The 19,260-nt window shown below is 47.4% G+C and overlaps 2 protein-coding genes and 1 non-coding gene across 3 annotated transcripts; 1 reads left to right on the top strand and 2 right to left on the bottom strand.

The window, feature by feature from the left end:
* The first annotated feature begins 235 nt into the window (after window positions 1-235).
* On the top strand, window positions 236-4,980 carry LOC119275617 (25.3 kDa vesicle transport protein-like). Its single transcript, XM_037556497.1, has 6 exons — window positions 236-358; window positions 1,234-1,472; window positions 2,681-2,841; window positions 2,928-3,074; window positions 3,617-3,693; window positions 4,543-4,980. The coding sequence occupies exons 2-6, from the start codon at window positions 1,285-1,287 to the stop codon at window positions 4,624-4,626; spliced, it is 657 nt and encodes a 218-aa protein (XP_037412394.1). The 5' UTR covers window positions 236-358; window positions 1,234-1,284; the 3' UTR covers window positions 4,627-4,980.
* A 20-nt stretch (window positions 4,981-5,000) lies between these two features.
* Window positions 5,001-6,579, bottom strand: LOC119275616 (nascent polypeptide-associated complex subunit alpha, muscle-specific form-like). The gene has a single exon (XM_037556496.1). The coding sequence runs from the start codon at window positions 6,395-6,397 to the stop codon at window positions 5,171-5,173; it is 1,227 nt and encodes a 408-aa protein (XP_037412393.1). The 5' UTR covers window positions 6,398-6,579; the 3' UTR covers window positions 5,001-5,170.
* A 660-nt stretch (window positions 6,580-7,239) lies between these two features.
* TRNAE-CUC lies at window positions 7,240-7,312 on the bottom strand. The gene has a single exon. It is a non-coding gene; the product is annotated as a tRNA-Glu (tRNA).
* Between the last annotated feature and the right edge of the window lie 11,948 nt (window positions 7,313-19,260).

Here is a 19,260-nt window from a genome sequence, read left to right on the forward strand (position 1 = left end):
AGACCGACGAGGGTGGGGACTGACGACGGGGACAACCACCGGAGGGGACAGGAGGTGCGGTGCGGTGCTCCCGAGCGGGAGATGCGGATCCAGGCCAACTGCCCAAGGAAGAAGAAGTTGGGGGCGATCTGTTTTTTTTTTGCCTGGATCGAACGGCTGCGTGGCTCACATCCGATGGTCTGGGCTGGACCGGCCGAAACGCTCGGCCGGTGCGCCGGCGCCTATAAGCGCCCTTAAAAAAAAGCACTATCCCTCCTAGTAGTGGTGTCCTCTCTCTTCTTCCGCTTCTCTTCCACCTCTCTCCCTCACTCAACGCGAACCACAGAACCCGACGCGAGGCGTGGCTCGCCGCGAGATGGTAAGCACGACCCCCTCCCCATTGCCACGTCTCCACCCTCCCCCGCCCTGCCCAGGGGTCCGCTGCATCCGCACATGTGATCCGCGCGGCCCTGTGCTCGTGCAGGATCTGTTCGTCTCTGTCGTTTTGGATTCGCTGAGGGGTTTGCGATCGATCTGGGGAGCCCTTAGGGTTTTGGCGGGGAAGCGGGGTGTTCGTTGCGCCATTTAGCGGGGGCGTAACGGTGGATTAGTTGTAGCCGCTGCCTCGGCCCAGCCCTTTGGAATGAGGGACGCATGTCAGCATGTGGTTTCTGCGCCATTTCTCATCAGCGGATCGTGGTATCGCCGATGGCGTATCGGTGAATTCGCAGAAGCAGCTTGGTAGGTTGCTCGCTGAACCAAGTGATCATGTTCCCTTGTTGCCATGGAGTGGTCTGCGATGAAGTGGCTGTTCCTAGGGATCGTCCCAGTGGATTGGTGGGTGATTGGGTGCTAGGCTCTGCGTTCACAGATTAGTGGATTGAAATTTCGTTAATGGAGCCGTACGTTGTTGGGTACTCTGGGTGTTCACTAGTAGCACGTGAATCAAGGTCAGTCGATGCCTTGGGATACAATTTGTTGCAAAATGCTGTGGTGAATACATTCAGTATGTCCTCCATCACCAGCATTAATGTGCATTTATCTGACAATGAAGTTATTTGCTCATCATAATGGTGATAGTCTCTGCACCTTTTATATTCTGTAACTATGGAGAATATGCTGGACATTCACTATTGCTTGAGATATTAAGCTGTTATTATTTGAGATATATGGGTCATTGGATAAGTAGGATCCACTATACCGAAGTGAACATGTCAGAAGTATTTAACAGCTTGCCTCTGCTTTTCTGTGCAGGTGGCACTTTTACATTAGCGATGCTAGTTTGTGTCTTGTTATCTTTTGAAAATGGTGAAGCTGACAATGATAGCCCGTATCACTGACGGCCTTCCATTGGCGGAGGGGTTAGATGATGGTCGAGATCTGAAGGATGCTGACTTCTACAAGCAGCAAGCAAAACTGTTGTTCAAAAACTTATCTAAAGGCCAGCACGAATCATCAAGGCTGTCAATTGAGACTGGACCGTACTATTTCCAGTATCCTTACCCTATATGTCATCTGCAGCATTTTAGTTTCTGTTTTGCAAAGCATGTGATCTATCTGTTACTCCCTCCGTTCCGAATTACTTGTCTTGGATTTGTCTAGATACAGATGTATCTAGACTCATTTTAGTGCTAGATACATCTGTATCTAGACAAATCTAAGACAAGTAATTCGGAACGGAGGGAGTACTATTTTGTCAAAGTTTTATGTGCCAAAGGGAAAAGGAATCATGCAAGTCTATGCAGCCTAATTAGATAACTAGCTTCTACTTCCTGAATCCTCCATGTTTATGATGATCTGTGATTCCTTGTAGTTGCTTCATCAGTAGTCAAAGTCTGCAAGTCAATTTTGGGAATTTGAGTACCTGTATAAGTCTAGGACACAAATTTAAATATCAGATGCAAGAACAACTAATTTTTCATCTCCAAGCAGTTGTGTGGCATAATGAACATACTTATTTTCTGTTAGTGCTTAATTTGTAATTGAAATCACCTGGTTTGCATTAGCATTTCAAAGAGGCAAAGATAACATACTGGCATACTGCTTATGTGGGGAAAGGGTTGTTGACTTGAATAATGAATACAGAACACTTTCTTGGGCCTTTTCCCTTTTGCAGTACACCACTGTGTGCAGTGGCGGAGTGTGACAAGAAAGGAAGGAGGGGCCGAGAGAGAACGGAAAATGATCTAGACTAGTGGAGAATTTTTTGGGACAAGAAGACCGGTCGGGATTTTTTTAACAAGAAAACCAGCAGAGATTTGGGAACAGAAGAAAAGTTCACACATACAGCGAACATCCGTCGGGTGTGCAGATCGCACGCACTGCCCGGCCCCAAAGTCACGGCCCACATTGTAGCAAGGTAGCCCATAGAAGCAGCCACTTGCACTGGCCAGATCAAATAACTGGGTGACTGATCTAAATTGTATGGGCTATATACGTTATTTGTATTTTGCAATTGGAAGACCGGGCCGTGGCCCTGTGTGGTCCCCATGTAGCTCCGCAGGTGACTGTGTGCATGCTGTGTCATATATATGCACCATCTGTCTTCATGATACATTTTTTTTACATTGCATGTAGTAAGCTGCATTGTTAATTTTGCGAATAGTATATGTGGAGAAGCAAATCCTTGTCAGTAGTTTTAGCCTGTTTTCCTGGTAAAATTATCATGGCACTCTTGTTGCACCTTGATTCAACAAAACAGTTACATCATTGAGAGCCGTGTGTGCTATTTGACAATGTGTGACCGTTCTTATCCCAAGAAACTTGCGTTCCAGTATTTAGAAGATCTAAAAAATGAATTCGAGAGGGTCAATGGCAGCCAAATTGAAACTGCTGCAAGGCCATATGCTTTCATCAAATTTGGTATGGTTCTTCAATCTGATATGTACACTTTTTCACATTCAGCTTCTTATTAGCTACTGGGTGATGGCTTATATGTCTCTGTTTAGATACATTCATACAGAAAACCAGGAAACTATATTTGGATACCAGAACCCAAAGGAACCTTGCCAAGTTGAATGATGAGCTCTACGAGGTGCACCAGATTATGACTCGCAATGTTCAAGAAGTTCTTGGTGTGGGTGAAAAACTAGATCGTGAGTTTCCCACCGTCATCTATGTTTATTATATTGAATTGTTACTTCATGATGTCTTCTATATTGATGGTCGTGCAAATGATTTCTGCACATATTTACAATAGCTGGAAACTATCTGTAGGTGTTTACCAAAAAGGCACCAGTGAGTAGAGTTTCTGTTAGGTCTGCAAAGTAATTTGGTTTCAACAAACTATGTTGATTTTCCCTGGATTATAGGTTATTATTACACATGCTTTTTTTTGGAAACCCTAGTGCTTGTATAAAAGTATTATGACTGCCTTAATGCTATGTTTTCTTGGTACTCCTATTGTTCGAGACATGTTCAAGCTTTGTCTGCATGATTGAATTGGTATTATTTCTGCTTAATGTTATTGTTTGTTAACATTTCATCTTCGTGTTTTTGAACTGGCTTGCCCAGCGTTTCCCCTCTAGCATGACTTGTCGCAGCCTGTTCTAATGTATTAGCATAGTCATAGTCCTCAGTCCTCAGCCATGTCAATTAAGACAATTGCTCAAAGAAAAGTTTCTTTTGCCCTTTGCAGAGGTGAGTCAAATGTCTAGTAGGTTGACCTCTGATACCAGAATGTATGCAGACAAGGCAAAGGATCTCAATCGCCAGGTATGGTCCATTTTCTACTCCAGTATATATGTATCCAAGCAGCTAAGCCGAGTGTGAGTAATGAAACAAATGATGAATTCGTATTGGACACATAGATAAGTATGTCTGGTAGTCTTCTCGTTTCATTTGCCATATCATCATTCTTAAATGAATAGATTCTTGAGGTAGATCTACTTTCTTTGGTTTGTAAGCATCACAGGGCTCTTTTCTTCTTGGCCTTTTCATTATCTTCTTTAAATTGAAGGAGTCCTGAGGTAGATCTACTTTCTTTGGTTTGTGGTATCACAGAGCCTCTTTTTCTCACATTAACTATAGTTGAAGATTCCATAATTAGATATAGGCTACGTTCGCCTTATCAGTGGATTATGGTAATTTTGTTTGGCTAACAAGTTTGTACCTATTTTCCTATTTGAATAACCAACTTTTCGTATATCCGTGGCTCTCTCTTCACATCAGATTGCCAAATAACTTCTGCACATCACAGTTTTATGTAGAATAGCACATGACAGTTGAGCAGCTGCAAGCGGCATACTTATTGCCATTTCCCTCGTGCTTTCGATTTTAGTTTGATTGGCTACTTCCAACAAATTTTGTTGTCTGTAATCCTGACTCCAAACAAATAAACAATGTGCAGTAAAAAAGTAACTTTGGTCCCGTTGTAATCTGCCACAAACTGCTCATTAGTGCTTAGTAATATTTCCGTGACTTCTGTTCGTGAAGCACACAAATTCCATTCTGTATCTTGCAGTCCTATGTGCATTAACAAAGCAGAATGGGGATCTCTAGTCAACACTGGCCACCATACTTTTTCTTATTAATCTGACGCAATTGCCACTTGTGGTTTTTCAGGCCTTGATTCGGAAGTATGCCCCTGTGGCCATTGTGATGGGGATAGTACTGATGCTCTTTTGGATCAAGAACAAGATATGGTGACCGAGTGAAGCTCGACATCCTTCACTATGACGCCGAGAATTCTATGTCAACAGATGCTTCTACAGCTTATCCCGCATCTGCCTATTCAAGCGAGATTACCTTTTTAGCCGCCTTATGTTTTTCCCAAACAAGAGGAGCAAACAGTAAACCCGTTGTGTAGTACTATTAGTATAGATCTGATCCTGATCCATGAGTTCTCCATGAAATCTTGGAGCCGAACATACCATGAACTATTCTATTAGAGGTGTAGATTCGACCGACATAGTAATTGGTCTTCTTTTTGTGAGCTCAACATGTAAGATCTGTAGTGGCAACATACCGTAAACGGAAATGATTTCGATGAAATTTGTTCAACATGCTACTGGAGAACAGGCTATGTCAAATTCATTTCCAATTTACCAAATTTGTTCGGTGAAATGTTTTGACACGGGAAATCCACATGATTCTAGCGCACGATTCTAGTTGAAATTGCCTTGTTTACTGTAAAATCCTGCCTTGATTAATTTCTTACAGTTCAACCCCCGACCCCGAACTTGGCTGCGGCTCAGCAACGGAAGCCAAGCACCCTGCCGTCGATCGGCGAGACGCCGACGCGGCACACCTTGGACGCCTGCACCCGGTGCGTCAGCACCCGCAGCACCATCACCTTGCCCTTCACCACCAGCAGCGAGTCCACCTCCATCATGGCCGCCGCGGCCGCCGGCTGCTGCGCGGTCATGTCCAGCGGCGGTGGGGTGGCCGCGGGGAAGGCCGGCACGGCGAAGCTGGTGGACCAGTGCTTGGTGCTGCCGCTGTCGATGAGGCCCGCGGGGATGTAGATGGAGCCGATCTCGCCGCCGGCGTAGGCGACGCGGAGCGAGCTGTCGAAGTGCGCGAGCGGCGCGCGGTTGGGGTTGCGCACGGAGGCCACCTGCTCGAAGGTGAAGGCCACCGTGCCGTTGGCAGCCGCAAAGGACGGCAGCCGCACCGCCGCGACGGCGATCTCGGGCGGCTGCGGCCGGAAGAGGAGGAACAGCGCCGTCGCCGCCCCGCCGGCCGCGAACAGGAGGAAGGCCGCCGCCATAAGGCAGGACGCCAGGGCGGAGGTGCGGCGCCGCGGGGGGCGCTCCGGCTCGTAGTAGTACGGGTACGGCCACGGGCTTGGCTCCGGCGGCCTGTCGGTGGTTGCGACGGGAGCCGCCGCGCCGCCCCCCGGCACGTAGTACGGCCCCGGCCGCGGCTCCGGAGGCCTAGCCACTGTGGCAACGGGGGCCTCCCGAGCCGCGCGTCCCTCCGGCGAGCCAGACAGCTGCTCCGGCGACCTGGCCACGGGGGCGACGGGAGCCTCCCGAGGAGTCTTGCGCTCCTCCGCCGCAACGTGCAGCTTCTCCGGCTGCCTGGCCACGGGGACGACGGGAGCCTCCCGAGCCGCGCGTCCCTCCGGCGCTCCCGCTGCGTAAAGCTGCTCCGGCGGCTTGGCCACGGGGACGACGGGAGCCTCCCGAGCGGCGCGGCCCTCCGGCTTCCCCGTCGGCCTGGCGACGTTGGCGAGGAGAGCCTCGTGAGACGCGCGGCCGTCCTCGGCGAGGCTCGGGCGGGGCCGCGGCTCCGGCGGCCTGGCCCTGTCGGCGACGGGAGGCCCGCGGGCCGTGGGCTCCTCCGCCGCGCGGAACGGCCTCGGCGCCTGGCCCAGGCGCTGCCGCGGAGGAGGCGGGCCGGCCATGGCAGCCTCGCGGTCCGTCGGCGGGCGCATGCGCGGCGGGAGCGGGAGGGGTGGTTGCTGCTGCGGCATCGTACTCCTCCCTCGCTAGTGGAGTGTGCGCGTGGCGCCCTCGCTCGCCCTTTGTTCGCTTGCGCCGCTTTGCGAGGGCACGGCACAATAATGCTGAACAATGTTGTTGGGTGGCATGTGCGCGCCCGAGCGGAAAGACGGGGGTGGGGACTGGGCTGGGTACTTGGGGGTAGTGTAGTGAGCTGCTGCGCGCAGTGAAAGTGGGAGTGGAGGTGGAGGTGCTTTTCGACTTTGGAGACTTCTCCTCCTGGATGAGATGAGATCCAGCTGCTGCTGTACGTTACCGCTCACCAGTGTTCACGCATGTGAGTGACCGACCTCTGTGTGATCTCTGGCGTGGTGTGAAACCGCCCGGAAAGTCGACGGGCGAATCTTGACCGTCCATGTCCTGGATCTCTTCTCCGTCTGGGCGCCAAGACCGAAGGGACGACGACCGCGCCAATGGACAGTACGGGAAGCTTTGCTCGGGCTAGACAGCAGCACAGGGATGAGGATGGGTTTATCTATTGGCTGCTGCTGCGCTGGTAGGTGACCAGCAGGAGTAGGTTAATTTGATCTTCCGATTATTTTCTAGTTGCTCTCGGCTTAAGAGATACACTTTGTTGTTTCATTCATTTATTTTCCTTCTTTTTTCCTTTTGGGTAAAGCTACAAGATCTTAGCCTTTAAGCAACGTGCCCGCGCTGGTTCCGCTTTGGCTGGCTGGGCCAAAGGGAAAAAAAGTACGGCGTTTTGGCTTGCTTTCGCCGCGCAGCGAGCATGACGGGGTGATGATCATCCACGGCAGAAACTAGTGTTGGGTACACCTGTGCCTGTTAATCGAGGAACAAAGAAAAAAAAGAATTCCGTCGCCAGGACTTGAACCCGGGTCTCTCGGGTGAGAGCCGAGTATCCTAACCACCTAGACTACGACGGAGCTTGTACAAAGTTTCAACCAGGGCCTATAGAACTCATAGCCAACCTCATGTCGGCCAACGGTTTCCTCTGGAGGAGTGCGCACGGATGCCAGCTGGGACTGTCAAGGGCTCCGACGCTGTGCCATGTGCGTCTCACGTGCGGGCCCGAGAAGAGAGGTGGCCAGTCAGCTCCGAGCGCCCGCGGCGGGCGGGAACCACGAATTTTTGTCGAAAGAGACCACATGTCCAACAGAATTGGCAAAATAGACCCTCTCCGGATTGAATTGACAAAAAAAATCACTGTCACGGAACAAGCCTGCCGCCAGCTCCCCAAGCGGCCAGGGCCCACCCAGAACACCGTTCCGTCGCGCCACTGTTGCACCGTAATCCGTGGCCTGCCGCCTGGCGCCGTGGCGGCAGGTGCCACGTGTCGTCCGGCGCGCCTGCCGCCACGGTCCAGGGGTTTTTTTTTGTCAATTTCATTCGGGAGAGGGGGGGGGGTCTTTTTTGTCAATTCCGTTGGACAGGTGGTCTCTTTTGACAAAAATTCTCCAACTCCTGCCATCAACGATTCTGATATTTAATTATCGTAATCCGTGTGGAGCACTGCTGGTAGGTGGCTACAGGTGGAGCGCCAGCAACGGCGGCGGCGGCGTTGGATCAGCCATGGGGGCGGCGGCGCCGAGATGGCCCTGCCTGGAAGGTGTCCCGGCGTGCAGCGGGCTTCCGGCCGCCTCCGTGTGAGGGGATCGCGGCGATGCCCCGGTGGAGATGGCGCCGGTGTGAGGTTGGAGGGGCAGGCCAGATCCAATATGGCAGCAGTCTCTCGTTGTCGATGAAGGCCGATGGAGCGGATCTGGCTTTTGCTCCGCTGGAGGATGTGGTGGCTTCTCGACGGCGATGTTGGTGGAGGTCTGGTTCGCGCTCTCTCGGCAGTGCGGGTGGTGTTGGACCACGGCTACGCGGCTTCGGCAGATTTTCTACGGTGACGGCGGTGCGAGGCCTAAGGAACGGTGCTGCCGGTACCTCGTCGGAGTGGAGATGCACAACATTACGGATGAAAATCATATCCGGTTTTGGCCGGCCGGCGTCGATGGTACCTGCGGGTGTCGTTCCCCTCTCTGGAGGCGAAGTCGAGTGTGTCGCCATCTCCCTCATGCTTGGTGTTGGCAGTTGTCTCCGGGCGAAAGCCTTGGTCCTCTGGAGTGGCATGATGGCGGCGTCTGCGACGTCGTTTCTCTGTTGGGAGCATCGTGCGAGGAGACTGAGTTTCTTGTTGGCACTCCTCCGTGTTGGGGAACATAGCAGAAATTCAAAATTTTCCTACGTATCACCAAGATCTATCTATGGAGAAACTAGCTACGAGTAGAAGGAGAGTGCATCTACATACCCTTGTAGATCGCTAAGCGGAAGCGTTCAAGTGAACGGGGTTGATGGAGTCGTACTCGTCGTGATTCAAATCACCGATGATCAAGTGCCGAACGCACGGCATCTCCGCGTTCAACAAACATACAGCCCGGTGACGTCTCCCACGCCTTGATCCAGCAAGGAGAGAGGGAGAGGTTGAGGAAGACTCCATCCAGCAGCAGCACAACGGCGTGGTGGTGATGGAGAAGCGTGGCAATCCTGCAGGGCTTCGCCAAGCACCTACGGGAGAGGAGGAGGTGTCACGGGAGGGAGGGAGGCGCCAAGGGCTCAGGTGTGGATGCCCTCCCTCCCCTCCACTATATATAGGGGCAGGGGAGAGGGGGGAGGCGCAGCCTTGCCCCTTCCTCCAAGAAAGGGGTGCGGCTAAGAGGGGGGGAGGAGTCCATCCTCCCCAAGGCACCTCCGAGGTGCCTTCCCCCTTTAGGACTCTCCCCTTTTTCCTATATCTTGGCGCATGGGCCTCTAGGGGCTGGTGCCCTTGGCCCATGTAGGCCAAGGCGCACCCCCTACAGCCCATGTGCCCCCCCCGGGGCAGGTGGCCCCACCCGGTGGGCCCCCGGGACCCTTCCGGTGGTCCCGGTACAATACCGATGACCCCGAAACTTGTCCCGATGGCCGAAACAGGACTTCCTATATATAAATCTTTACCTCCGGACCATTCCGGAACTCCTCGTGACGTCCGGGATCTCATCCGGGACTCCGAACAACATTCGGTAACCACATACAAGCTTCCTTTATAACCCTAGCGTCATCGAACCTTAAGTGTGTAGACCCTACGGGTTCGGGAGACATGTAGACATGACCGAGACGTTCTCCGGTCAATAACCAACAGCGGGATCTGGATACCCATGTTGGCTCCCACATGTTCCACGACGATCTCATCGGATGAACCATGATGTCAAGGACTCAATCGATCCCGTATACAATTCCCTTTGTCTAGCGGTATTGTACTTGCCCGAGATTCGATCGTCGGTATACCGATACCTTGTTCAATCTCGTTACCGGCAAGTCTCTTTACTCGTTCCGTAACACATCATCCCGTGATCAACCCCTTGGTCACATTGTGCACATTATGATGATGTCCTACCGAGTGGGCCCAGAGATACCTCTCCGTTTACACGGAGTGACAAATCCCAGTCTCGATCCGCATAAAACAATAGATACTTTCGGAGATACCTGTAGTGCACCTTTATAGTCACCCAGTTACGTTGTGACGTTTGATACACCCAAAGCACTCCTACGGTATCCAGGAGTTACACGCTCTCATGGTCGAAGGAAGAGATACTTGACATTGGCAAAGCTCTAGCAAACGAACTACACGATCTTTGTGCTAGGCTTAGGATTGGGTCTTGTCCATCACATCATTCTCCTAATGATGTGATCCCGTTATCAAATGTCCATAGCCAGGAAACCATGACTATCTGTTGATCACAACGAGCTAGTCAACTAGAGGCTCACTAGGGACATATTGTGGTCTATGTATTCACACGTGTATTACGATTTCCGGATAATACAGTTATAGCATGAATAAAAGACAATTATCATGAACAAGGAAATATAATAATAATACTTTTATTATTGCCTCTAGGGCATATTTCCAACAGTCTCCCACTTGCACTAGAGTCAATAATCTAGTTCACATCACCATGTGATTAACACTGACAGGTCACATCACCATGTGACCAACATCCAAAGAGTTTACTAGTGTCACTAAACTAGTTCACACCATCATGTGATCAAGACTCAATGAGATCTGGGGTTTCGTCATGTTCTGCTTGTGAGAGAGGTTTTAGTCAACGGGTCTGAACCTTTCAGATCCGTGTGTGCTTTACAAATCTCTATGTCATCTCCTAGATGTAGCTCCCACGTTCTATTTGGAGCTATTCCAAATAACTGTTCTACTTGGAGCTATTCTAAATCGTTGCTCCATTATACGTATCCGGTATCTCCACTCAGAGCTATCCGGATAGGTGTTAAGCTTGCATCGACGTAACCCTTTACGACGAACTCTTTTACCACCTCCATAATCGAGAAAATTCCTTAGTCCACTACTTACTAAGGATAACTTTGACCGCTGTCCTGTGATCCATTCATGGATCACTCTTGTACCCCTTGACTGACTCATGGCAAGGCACACTTCAGGTGCGGTACACAGCATAGCATACTGAAGAGCCTACGTCTTAAGCATAGGGGACGACCTTCGTCCTTTCTCTCTATTCTGCCGTGGTCGAGCTTTAAGTCTTAACTTCGTACCTTTCAACTTAGGCAAGAACTCCTTCTTTGACCGGTCCATCTTGAACACCTTCAAGATCATGTCAATGTATGTGCTCATTTGAAAGTACCATTAAGCGCTTTGATCTATCCTTATAGATCTTGATGCTCAATGCTCAAGTAGCTTAATCCAGGTTTTCTATTGAAAAACACATTTCAAATAACCCTATATGCTTTCCAGAAATTCTACATCATTTCTGATCAACAATATGTCAACAACATATACTCATCAGAAATTCTATAGTGCTCCCACTCACTTCTTTGGAAATACAAGTTTCTCATAAACTTTGTATACACCAAAATCTTTGATCATCTCATCAAAGCGCACATTCCATCTCCGAGATGCTTACTCCAGTCCTTAGAAGGATTGCTGGAGCTAGCATACCTTTTAGCATCCTTAGGATCGACAAAACCTTTCTGATTGTATTACATACAACCTTTCCATACGAAGACTGGTAAGGAAACTCGTTTTGTCATCCATCTACCAGATTTCATAAATGCAGCTAATGCTAACATGAATCCGACGGACTTTAAGCATCGCTACGGATGAGAAAATCTCATCGTAGTCAACTCCTTGAACTTGTGAAAAAACTCTTCGCCACAAGTCGAGCTTCATAGATGGTGACATTACCATCCACGTCCGTCTTCTTCTTAAAGATCCATTTATCTCAATGGCTTGCCGATCATCGGGCAAGTCCACCAAAGTCCATGCTTTGTTCTGATACATGGATCCTATCTCGGATTTCATGGCTTCTAACCATTTGTCAGAATTTGGGCCCACCATTGCTTCTCCATAGCTCGTAGGTTCATTGTTGTCTAGCAACATGACCTTCAAGACAGGATTACGTACCACTCTGAAGTAGTACGTATCCTTGTCATCCCACGATGTTTGGTAGTGACTTGATCTGAAGTTTCATGATCAATATCATAAGCTTCCACTTCAATTGGTGTAGGTGCCACAGGAACAACTTCCTGTGCCCTGCCACACACTAGTTGAAGAGACGGTTCAATAACCTCATCAAGTTTCCACCATCCTCCCACTCAATTCTTTCGAGAGAAACCTTTCCTCGAGAAAGGACCCGATTCTAGAAACAATTCATATTGCTTTCGGATCTGAGACAGGAGGTATACCCAACTGTTTTGGGTGTCCTATGAAGATGCATTTTATCCGCTTTGGGTTCGAGCTTATCAATCCTGAAACTTTTCCACATAAGCGTCGCAGCTCCAAACCTTTAAGAAACGACAACTTAGGTTTCTCTAAACCATAATTCATACGGTGTCATCTCAACGGAATTACGTGGTGCCCTATTTAAAGTGAATGTGGTTGTCTCTAATGCCTAACCCATGGACAATAGTGGTAATTCGATAAGAGACATCATGGTACGCACCATATCCAATAGGGTGCAACTATGATGTTCGGACACACCATCACACTATGGTGTTCCAGGCGGTATTAATTGCGAAACAATTTCCACAATGTCTTAATTGTGTGCCAAAACTCGTAACTCAGATATTCATCTCTATGATCATATCATAGACATTTTATCCTCTTGTCACAATGATCTTCTACTTCACTCTGAAATTACTTGAACCATTCAATAATTCAGACTTGTGTTTCATCAAGTAAATATTCTCAACATCTACTTGAATCATCTGTGAAGTAAGAACATAACGATATTCACTGCATGCCTCAGCACTCATTGGACTGCACACATCAAAATGTGTTGCTTCCAACAAGTTGCTATCTTGTTCCATTTTACTGAAACCGAGGCTTTTCAGTCATCTTGCCTATGTGGTATGATTTGCATATCTCAAGTGATCCAAAATCAAGTGAGTCCAAACGATCCATCTGCATGGAGTTTCTTCATGTGTATATACCAATAGACATGGTTCGCATGTCTCAAACTTTTCAAAAATGAGTGAGTCCAAAGATCCATCAACATGGAGCTTCTTCATGCGTTTTATACCATTATGACTTACATGGCAGTGCCACAAGTAAGTGGTACTATCATTACTATCTTATATCTTTTGGCATGAAAATGTGTATCACTACGATCGAGATTCAATGAACCATTCATTTTAGGTGCAAGACCATTGAAGGTATTATTCAAATAAATAGAGTAACCATTATTCTCTTTAAATGAATAACCATATTGCGATAGACATAATCCAATCATGTCTATGCTCAACGCAAACACCAAATCTCGATGGTAGAGGGAGCGTGCGATGCTTGATCATATCAACATTGGAAACACTTCCAACACATATCGTCAGCTCACCTTTAGCTAGTCTCCGTTTATTCCGTAGCTCTTTATTTCGAGTTACTAACACTTAGCAACCGAACCGGTATCTTATACCCTGGTGCTACTAGGAGTACTAGTAAAGTACACATTAACATAATGTATATCCAATATACTTCTATCGACCTTGCCAGCCTTCTCATCTACCAAGTATCTAGGGTAATTCTGCTCTAGTGACTATTCCCCTTATCACAGAAGCACTTAGTCTCGGGTTTGGGTTCAACCTTGGGTTTCTTCACTGGAGCAGCAGCTGATTTGCCGTTTCATGAAGTATCCATTCTTGCCCTTGCCCTTCTTGAAACTAGTGGTTTCACCAACCATCAACAATTGATGCTCCTTCTTGATTTCTACTTTCGCGGTGTCAAACATCATGAATATTTCAAGGATCATCATATCTATCCCTGATATGTTATAGTTCATCACGAAGCTCTAGCAGCTTGGTGGCAATGACTTTGGAGAAACATCACTATCTCATTTGGAAGATCAACTCCCACTCGATTCAAGTGATTGTTGCACTCAGACAATCTGAGCACAAGCTCAACGATTGAGCTTTTCTCCCTTAGTTTGCAGGCTAAGAAAATCGTCGGAGGTCTTATACCTCTTGACGTGGGCACGAGCCTGAAATCCCAATTTCAGCCCTCAAAACATCTCATATGTTTCGCGATGTTTCAAAAACATCTTTGGTGCCTCAATTCTAAACCGTTTAACTGAACTATCACGTAGTTATCAAAACGTGTATGTTCGATGTTCGAAACATCCACAAACGACGTTTGGGGTTCAGCACACTGAGCAGTGCATTAAGGACATAAGCTTTCTACCGTTCGCATAATCGCTACTTTCAACTTTCAACTATATTTTCTCTAGGAACATATCTAAAACAGTAGAACTATAGCGTGAACTACGACATAATTTGCAAAAGGTCTTTTGACTATGTTCAGGATAATTAAGTTCATCTTATGAACTCCCACTCAGATAGACATCCCTCTGGTCATCTAAGTGATCACATGATCCGAGTCAACTAGCCCGTGTCCGATCATCACGTGAGACGGACTAGTTAACATCAGTGAACATCTTCATGTTTATCGTATCTACTATATGACTCATGCTCGACCTTTCGGTCTCCGTGTTCCGAGGCCATGTCTGCACATGCTAGGCTCGTCAAGTTAACCCTAAGTGTTTTCGTTGTGTAAAACTGTCTTACACCCGTTTTATGTGAACGTAAGAATCCATCACACCCGATCATCACGTGGTGCTTAGAAGCGACGAACTGTAGCAACGGTGCACAGTTAGGGGAGAACACTTCTTGAAATTTTGTAAGGGATCATCTTATTTACTACCATCGTCCTAAGTAAACAAGATGCATAAACATAATAAACATCACATGCAATTATATAGTTGTGACATGATATGGCCAATATCATATAGCTCCATTGATCTCCATCTTCGGGGCTCCATGATCATCTTGTCACCGGCATGACACCATGATCTCCATCATCATGATCTCCATCATCGTGTCTTCATGAAGTTGTCACGCCAACGACTACTTCTACTTCTATGGCTAACGCGTTTAGCAATAAAGTAAAGTAAGTTACATGGCGTTCTTCAATGACACGCAGGTCATACAAAAAATAAAGACAACTCCTATGGCTCCTGCCGGTTGTCATACTCATCGACATGCAAGTCGTGAATCCTATTACAAGAACATGATCAATCTCATACATCACATATCATTCATCACATCCTTTTGGCCATATCACATCACATAGCATACCCTGCAAAAACAAGTTAGACGTCCTCTAATTGTTGTTTGCATGTTTTACGTGGCTGCTATGGGTTCTAGCAAGAACGTTTCTTACCTACGCAAAACCACAACGTGATATGCCAATTGCTATTTACCCTTCATAAGGACCCTTTTCATCGAATCCGTTCCGACTAAAGTGGGAGAGACTGGCACCCGCTAGCCACCTTATGCACCAAGTGCATGTCAATCGGTGGAACCTGTCTCACGTAAGAGTACATGTAAGGTCGGTCTGGGCCGCTTCATCCCACAATACCGTCAAAACAAGATTGGACTAGTAACGGTAAGCATATTGAACAACATCAACGCCCACAACTACTTTGTGTTCTACTCGTGCAAAGAATCTATGCAATAGACCTAGCTCATGATGCCACTGTTGGGGAACGTAGCAGAAATTCAAAATTTTCCTACGTATCACCAAGATCTATCTATGGAGAAACTAGCTACGAGTAGAAGGAGAGTGCATCTACATACCCTTGTAGATCGCTAAGCGGAAGCGTTCAAGTGAACGGGGTTGATGGAGTCGTACTCGTCGTGATTCAAATCATCGATGATCAAGTGCCGAACGCACGGCACCTCCGCGTTCAACACACGTACAGCCCGGTGACGTCTCCCACGCCTTGATCCAGCAAGGAGAGAGGGAGAGGTTGAGGAAGACTCCATCCAGCAGCAGCACAACGGCGTGGTGGTGATGGAGGAGCGTGGCAATCCTGCAGGGCTTCGCCAAGCACCTACGGGAGAGGAGGAGGTGTCACGGGAGGGAGGGAGGCGCCAAGGGCTCAGGTGTGGATGCCCTCCCTCCCCTCCACTATATATAGGGGCAGGGGAGAGGGGGGAGGCGCAGCCTTGCCCCTTCCTCCAAGAAAGGGGTGCGGCTAAGAGGGGGGGAGGAGTCCATCCTCCCCAAGGCACCTCCGAGGTGCCTTCCCCCTTTAGGACTCTCCCCTTTTTCCTATATCTTGGCGCATGGGCCTCTAGGGGCTGGTGCCCTTGGCCCATGTAGGCCAAGGCGCACCCCCTACAGCCCATGTGCCCCCCCGGGGCAGGTGGCCCCACCCGGTGGGCCCCCGGGACCCTTCCGGTGGTCCCGGTACAATACCGATGACCCCGAAACTTGTCCCGATGGCCGAAACAGGACTTCCTATATATAAATCTTTACCTCCGGACCATTCCGGAACTCCTCGTGATGTCCGGGATCTCATCCGGGACTCCGAACAACATTCGGTAACCACATACAAGCTTCCTTTATAACCCTAGCGTCATGGAACCTTAAGTGTGTAGACCCTACGGGTTCGGGAGACATGTAGACATGACCGAGACGTTCTCCGGTCAATAACCAACAGCGGGATCTGGATACCCATGTTGGCTCCCACATGTTCCACGACGATCTCATCGGATGAACCACGATGTCAAGGACTCAATCGATCCCGTATACAATTCCCTTTGTCTAGCGGTATTGTACTTGCCCGAGATTCGATCGTCGGTATACCGATACCTTGTTCAATCTCGTTACCGGCAAGTCTCTTTACTCGTTCCGTAACACATCATCCCGTGATCAACCCCTTGGTCACATTGTGCACATTATGATGATGTCCTACCGAGTGGGCCCAGAGATACCTCTCCGTTTACACGGAGTGACAAATCCCAGTCTCGATCCGCATAAAACAATAGATACTTTCGGAGATACCTGTAGTGCACCTTTATAGTCACCCAGTTACGTTGTGGCGTTTGATACACCCAAAGCACTCCTACGGTATCCAGGAGTTACACGCTCTCATGGTCGAAGGAAGAGATACTTGACATTGGCAAAGCTCTAGCAAACGAACTACACGATCTTTGTGCTAGGCTTAGGATTGGGTCTTGTCCATCACATCATTCTCCTAATGATGTGATCCCGTTATCAACGACATCCAATGTCCATAGCCAGGAAACCATGACTATCTATTGATCACAACGAGCTAGTCAACTAGAGGCTCACTAGGGACATATTGTGGTCTATGTATTCACACGTGTATTACGATTTCCGGATAATACAGTTATAGCATGAATAAAAGACAATTATCATGAACAAGGAAATATAATAATAATACTTTTATTATTGCCTCTAGGGCATATTTCCAACACTTCGGTGTTCGTCGTGGCCCTGATCGCTCTCCTCTGGCGCTATGTATGATCATCGCGGATGAATCCAAGGAAGCTGGAGTTGCTGTTCTTCGGAGGTGTTCGGTGTCGATCAAGACGCGGCGAGGTTTTTGGTTTTGGGCAGGTTTACCCGTGTTGTAGTTGTGTTGTCGTGTGTGGCTGTCCTGAGGATAGCCGGATGTGGTGTTGTGCTACGCTCGTTTTCGCAGCGAGTGATAGATGTCATGTACTATTTTTCTCTCCTTCTATAAAGCTATGGTACGCAATTGCGTACCCTCAAAAAATTATCTTAATCCAAAATCGTATGCAAAAGTTAAAGCTAAGACACAGCAGCCCGACCACGAGTAAAAGATGATGCTTGGCATCATACATTATGTATACAGGGCAGCGAACCTCGAGGCCCTAAGAATGATCAGGTTGACCTATGACAGCTCATGCTGCCACACTCCCTGACGGTATCCCTTCGAGGCATGTGAGGTTTCGGGTCCTCAAAATACCCCGTCGGCGTGTCTTCGTGTCACGTTGCCCACGAGGCTCTTCCGGCAACATGTCCTTCATACCGCGCTTGACGCCGGGGGTACACAGTTACGTGTTCGTGTGCAGACATACTTTTTGGCTACTTCGATGGGGACGAAGTTTTTAACGTTCCTTCATGATTGTTCTTTCTATGAAGAGATTGTCATCAAGGGATTGCAAATCTACTACGGAATTATGAATACACAATTCACTTATGTAGATGCAAATTAGGACAATTGCATTTTTACCCCTAGTTGGTTCCTACCCACGGGTTTTGCCCTTACTTTCCGAGCTTGCTCAGTTTTGCCCTTACTTTTTCCATCGAGGTCCCTCGAATGCCCTTTGACCGTTTGACCAAAACTTTGAAAATTCATAACTAATTCATATGAACTCAGAAAAATGCAAATAAGATATCAAAATGTTCATATAAACATTGCCTTTATGGGCATATCATTTGCATTCAGGACAAAAGCATTGTTTAAACTACCCGAGGTAATTAATGTTATTAACATTATTAAAAATAAATAGGTATAAACAATATTTTTTTTCGTGAATAAAAATTATATGCAAATGTAGGTGATGTTTTCTGAACATCCTGATACCTTATTTGCATTTTCCTGAGTTCGTATCAACTTGTTATGAAGTTTCCAAATAATGGTCAAAGTCGTTAGAACATTCATAACAAGTTGATACAAACTCAGAAAAATGCAAATAAGTTATCAGGATGTTCAGAAAACATCACCTACATTTGCATGTAATTTTTATTCATGAAAAATATATTGTTTATACCTATTTATTTTTAATACTGTTAATAACATTAATTACCTCGGGTAGTTTAAACGATGCTTTTGTCCTGAATGCAAATGATATGCCCATAAAGGTAATGTTTATCTGAACATATTGATATCTTATTTGCATTTTTCTGAGTTCGTATGAATTAGTTATGAATTTCAAAGTTTTGGTCAAACGGTCAAAGGGCATTCGAGGGACCTCGATGGAAAAAGTAAGGGCAAAACTGAGCAAGCTCGAAAAGTAAGGGCAAAACCCGTGGGTAGGAACCAACTAGGGATAAAAATGCAATTGTCCCAATTATATATATGTATATATATTGTTGCTAGATCGTTTAATGAGCATAATGCATCAACTAGCCCTAGTTTTATCAATCACGCTTTTACATGCAAAGAGTTGATGCAAAATATTCTCCATACTTCAAGTTCTTAGAATTTTACCAACATGAAACATATGTATCCCAACCCTCATTCATCGATAACCCCACAAATTCATATGCCGATGAACAACGTGATGAGTTCAGTTAATCAATTTGAGACACCTCATGTTAGAACTTTCAATAGCATGCAAGAAAGTGTTTCACCCATTTATTTATCGACAACTAACTTGCCATACGTGAGTCCAAACATGCCGATGGATAGGGGAGTTAGCTATAATACTACTAGATATTTGGCCAATTACCCTCAACTGTCATATGCTACGCCACATATCATTAATTTTTTTG

The sequence above is a fragment of the Triticum dicoccoides genome, chromosome 3B, assembly GCF_002162155.2.
Source record: "Triticum dicoccoides isolate Atlit2015 ecotype Zavitan chromosome 3B, WEW_v2.0, whole genome shotgun sequence".
Taxonomy (NCBI): domain Eukaryota; kingdom Viridiplantae; phylum Streptophyta; class Magnoliopsida; order Poales; family Poaceae; genus Triticum; species Triticum dicoccoides.

What these genes read in the sequence shown, in the direction of transcription:
- LOC119275616 (XM_037556496.1), bottom strand. Translation starts at nt 6,397, where the DNA reads ATGCCGCAGCAGCAACCACCCCTCCCGCTCCCGCCGCGCATGCGCCCG.
- LOC119275617 (XM_037556497.1), top strand. Translation starts at nt 1,285, where the DNA reads ATGGTGAAGCTGACAATGATAGCCCGTATCACTGACGGCCTTCCATTG. An exon ending in ATATGCTTTCATCAAATTTG is followed by an intron (nt 2,842 to 2,927) that starts GTATGGTTCTTC and finishes GTCTCTGTTTAG; the next exon opens with ATACATTCATACAGAAAACC. An exon ending in CAAAGGATCTCAATCGCCAG is followed by an intron (nt 3,694 to 4,542) that starts GTATGGTCCATT and finishes GTGGTTTTTCAG; the next exon opens with GCCTTGATTCGGAAGTATGC.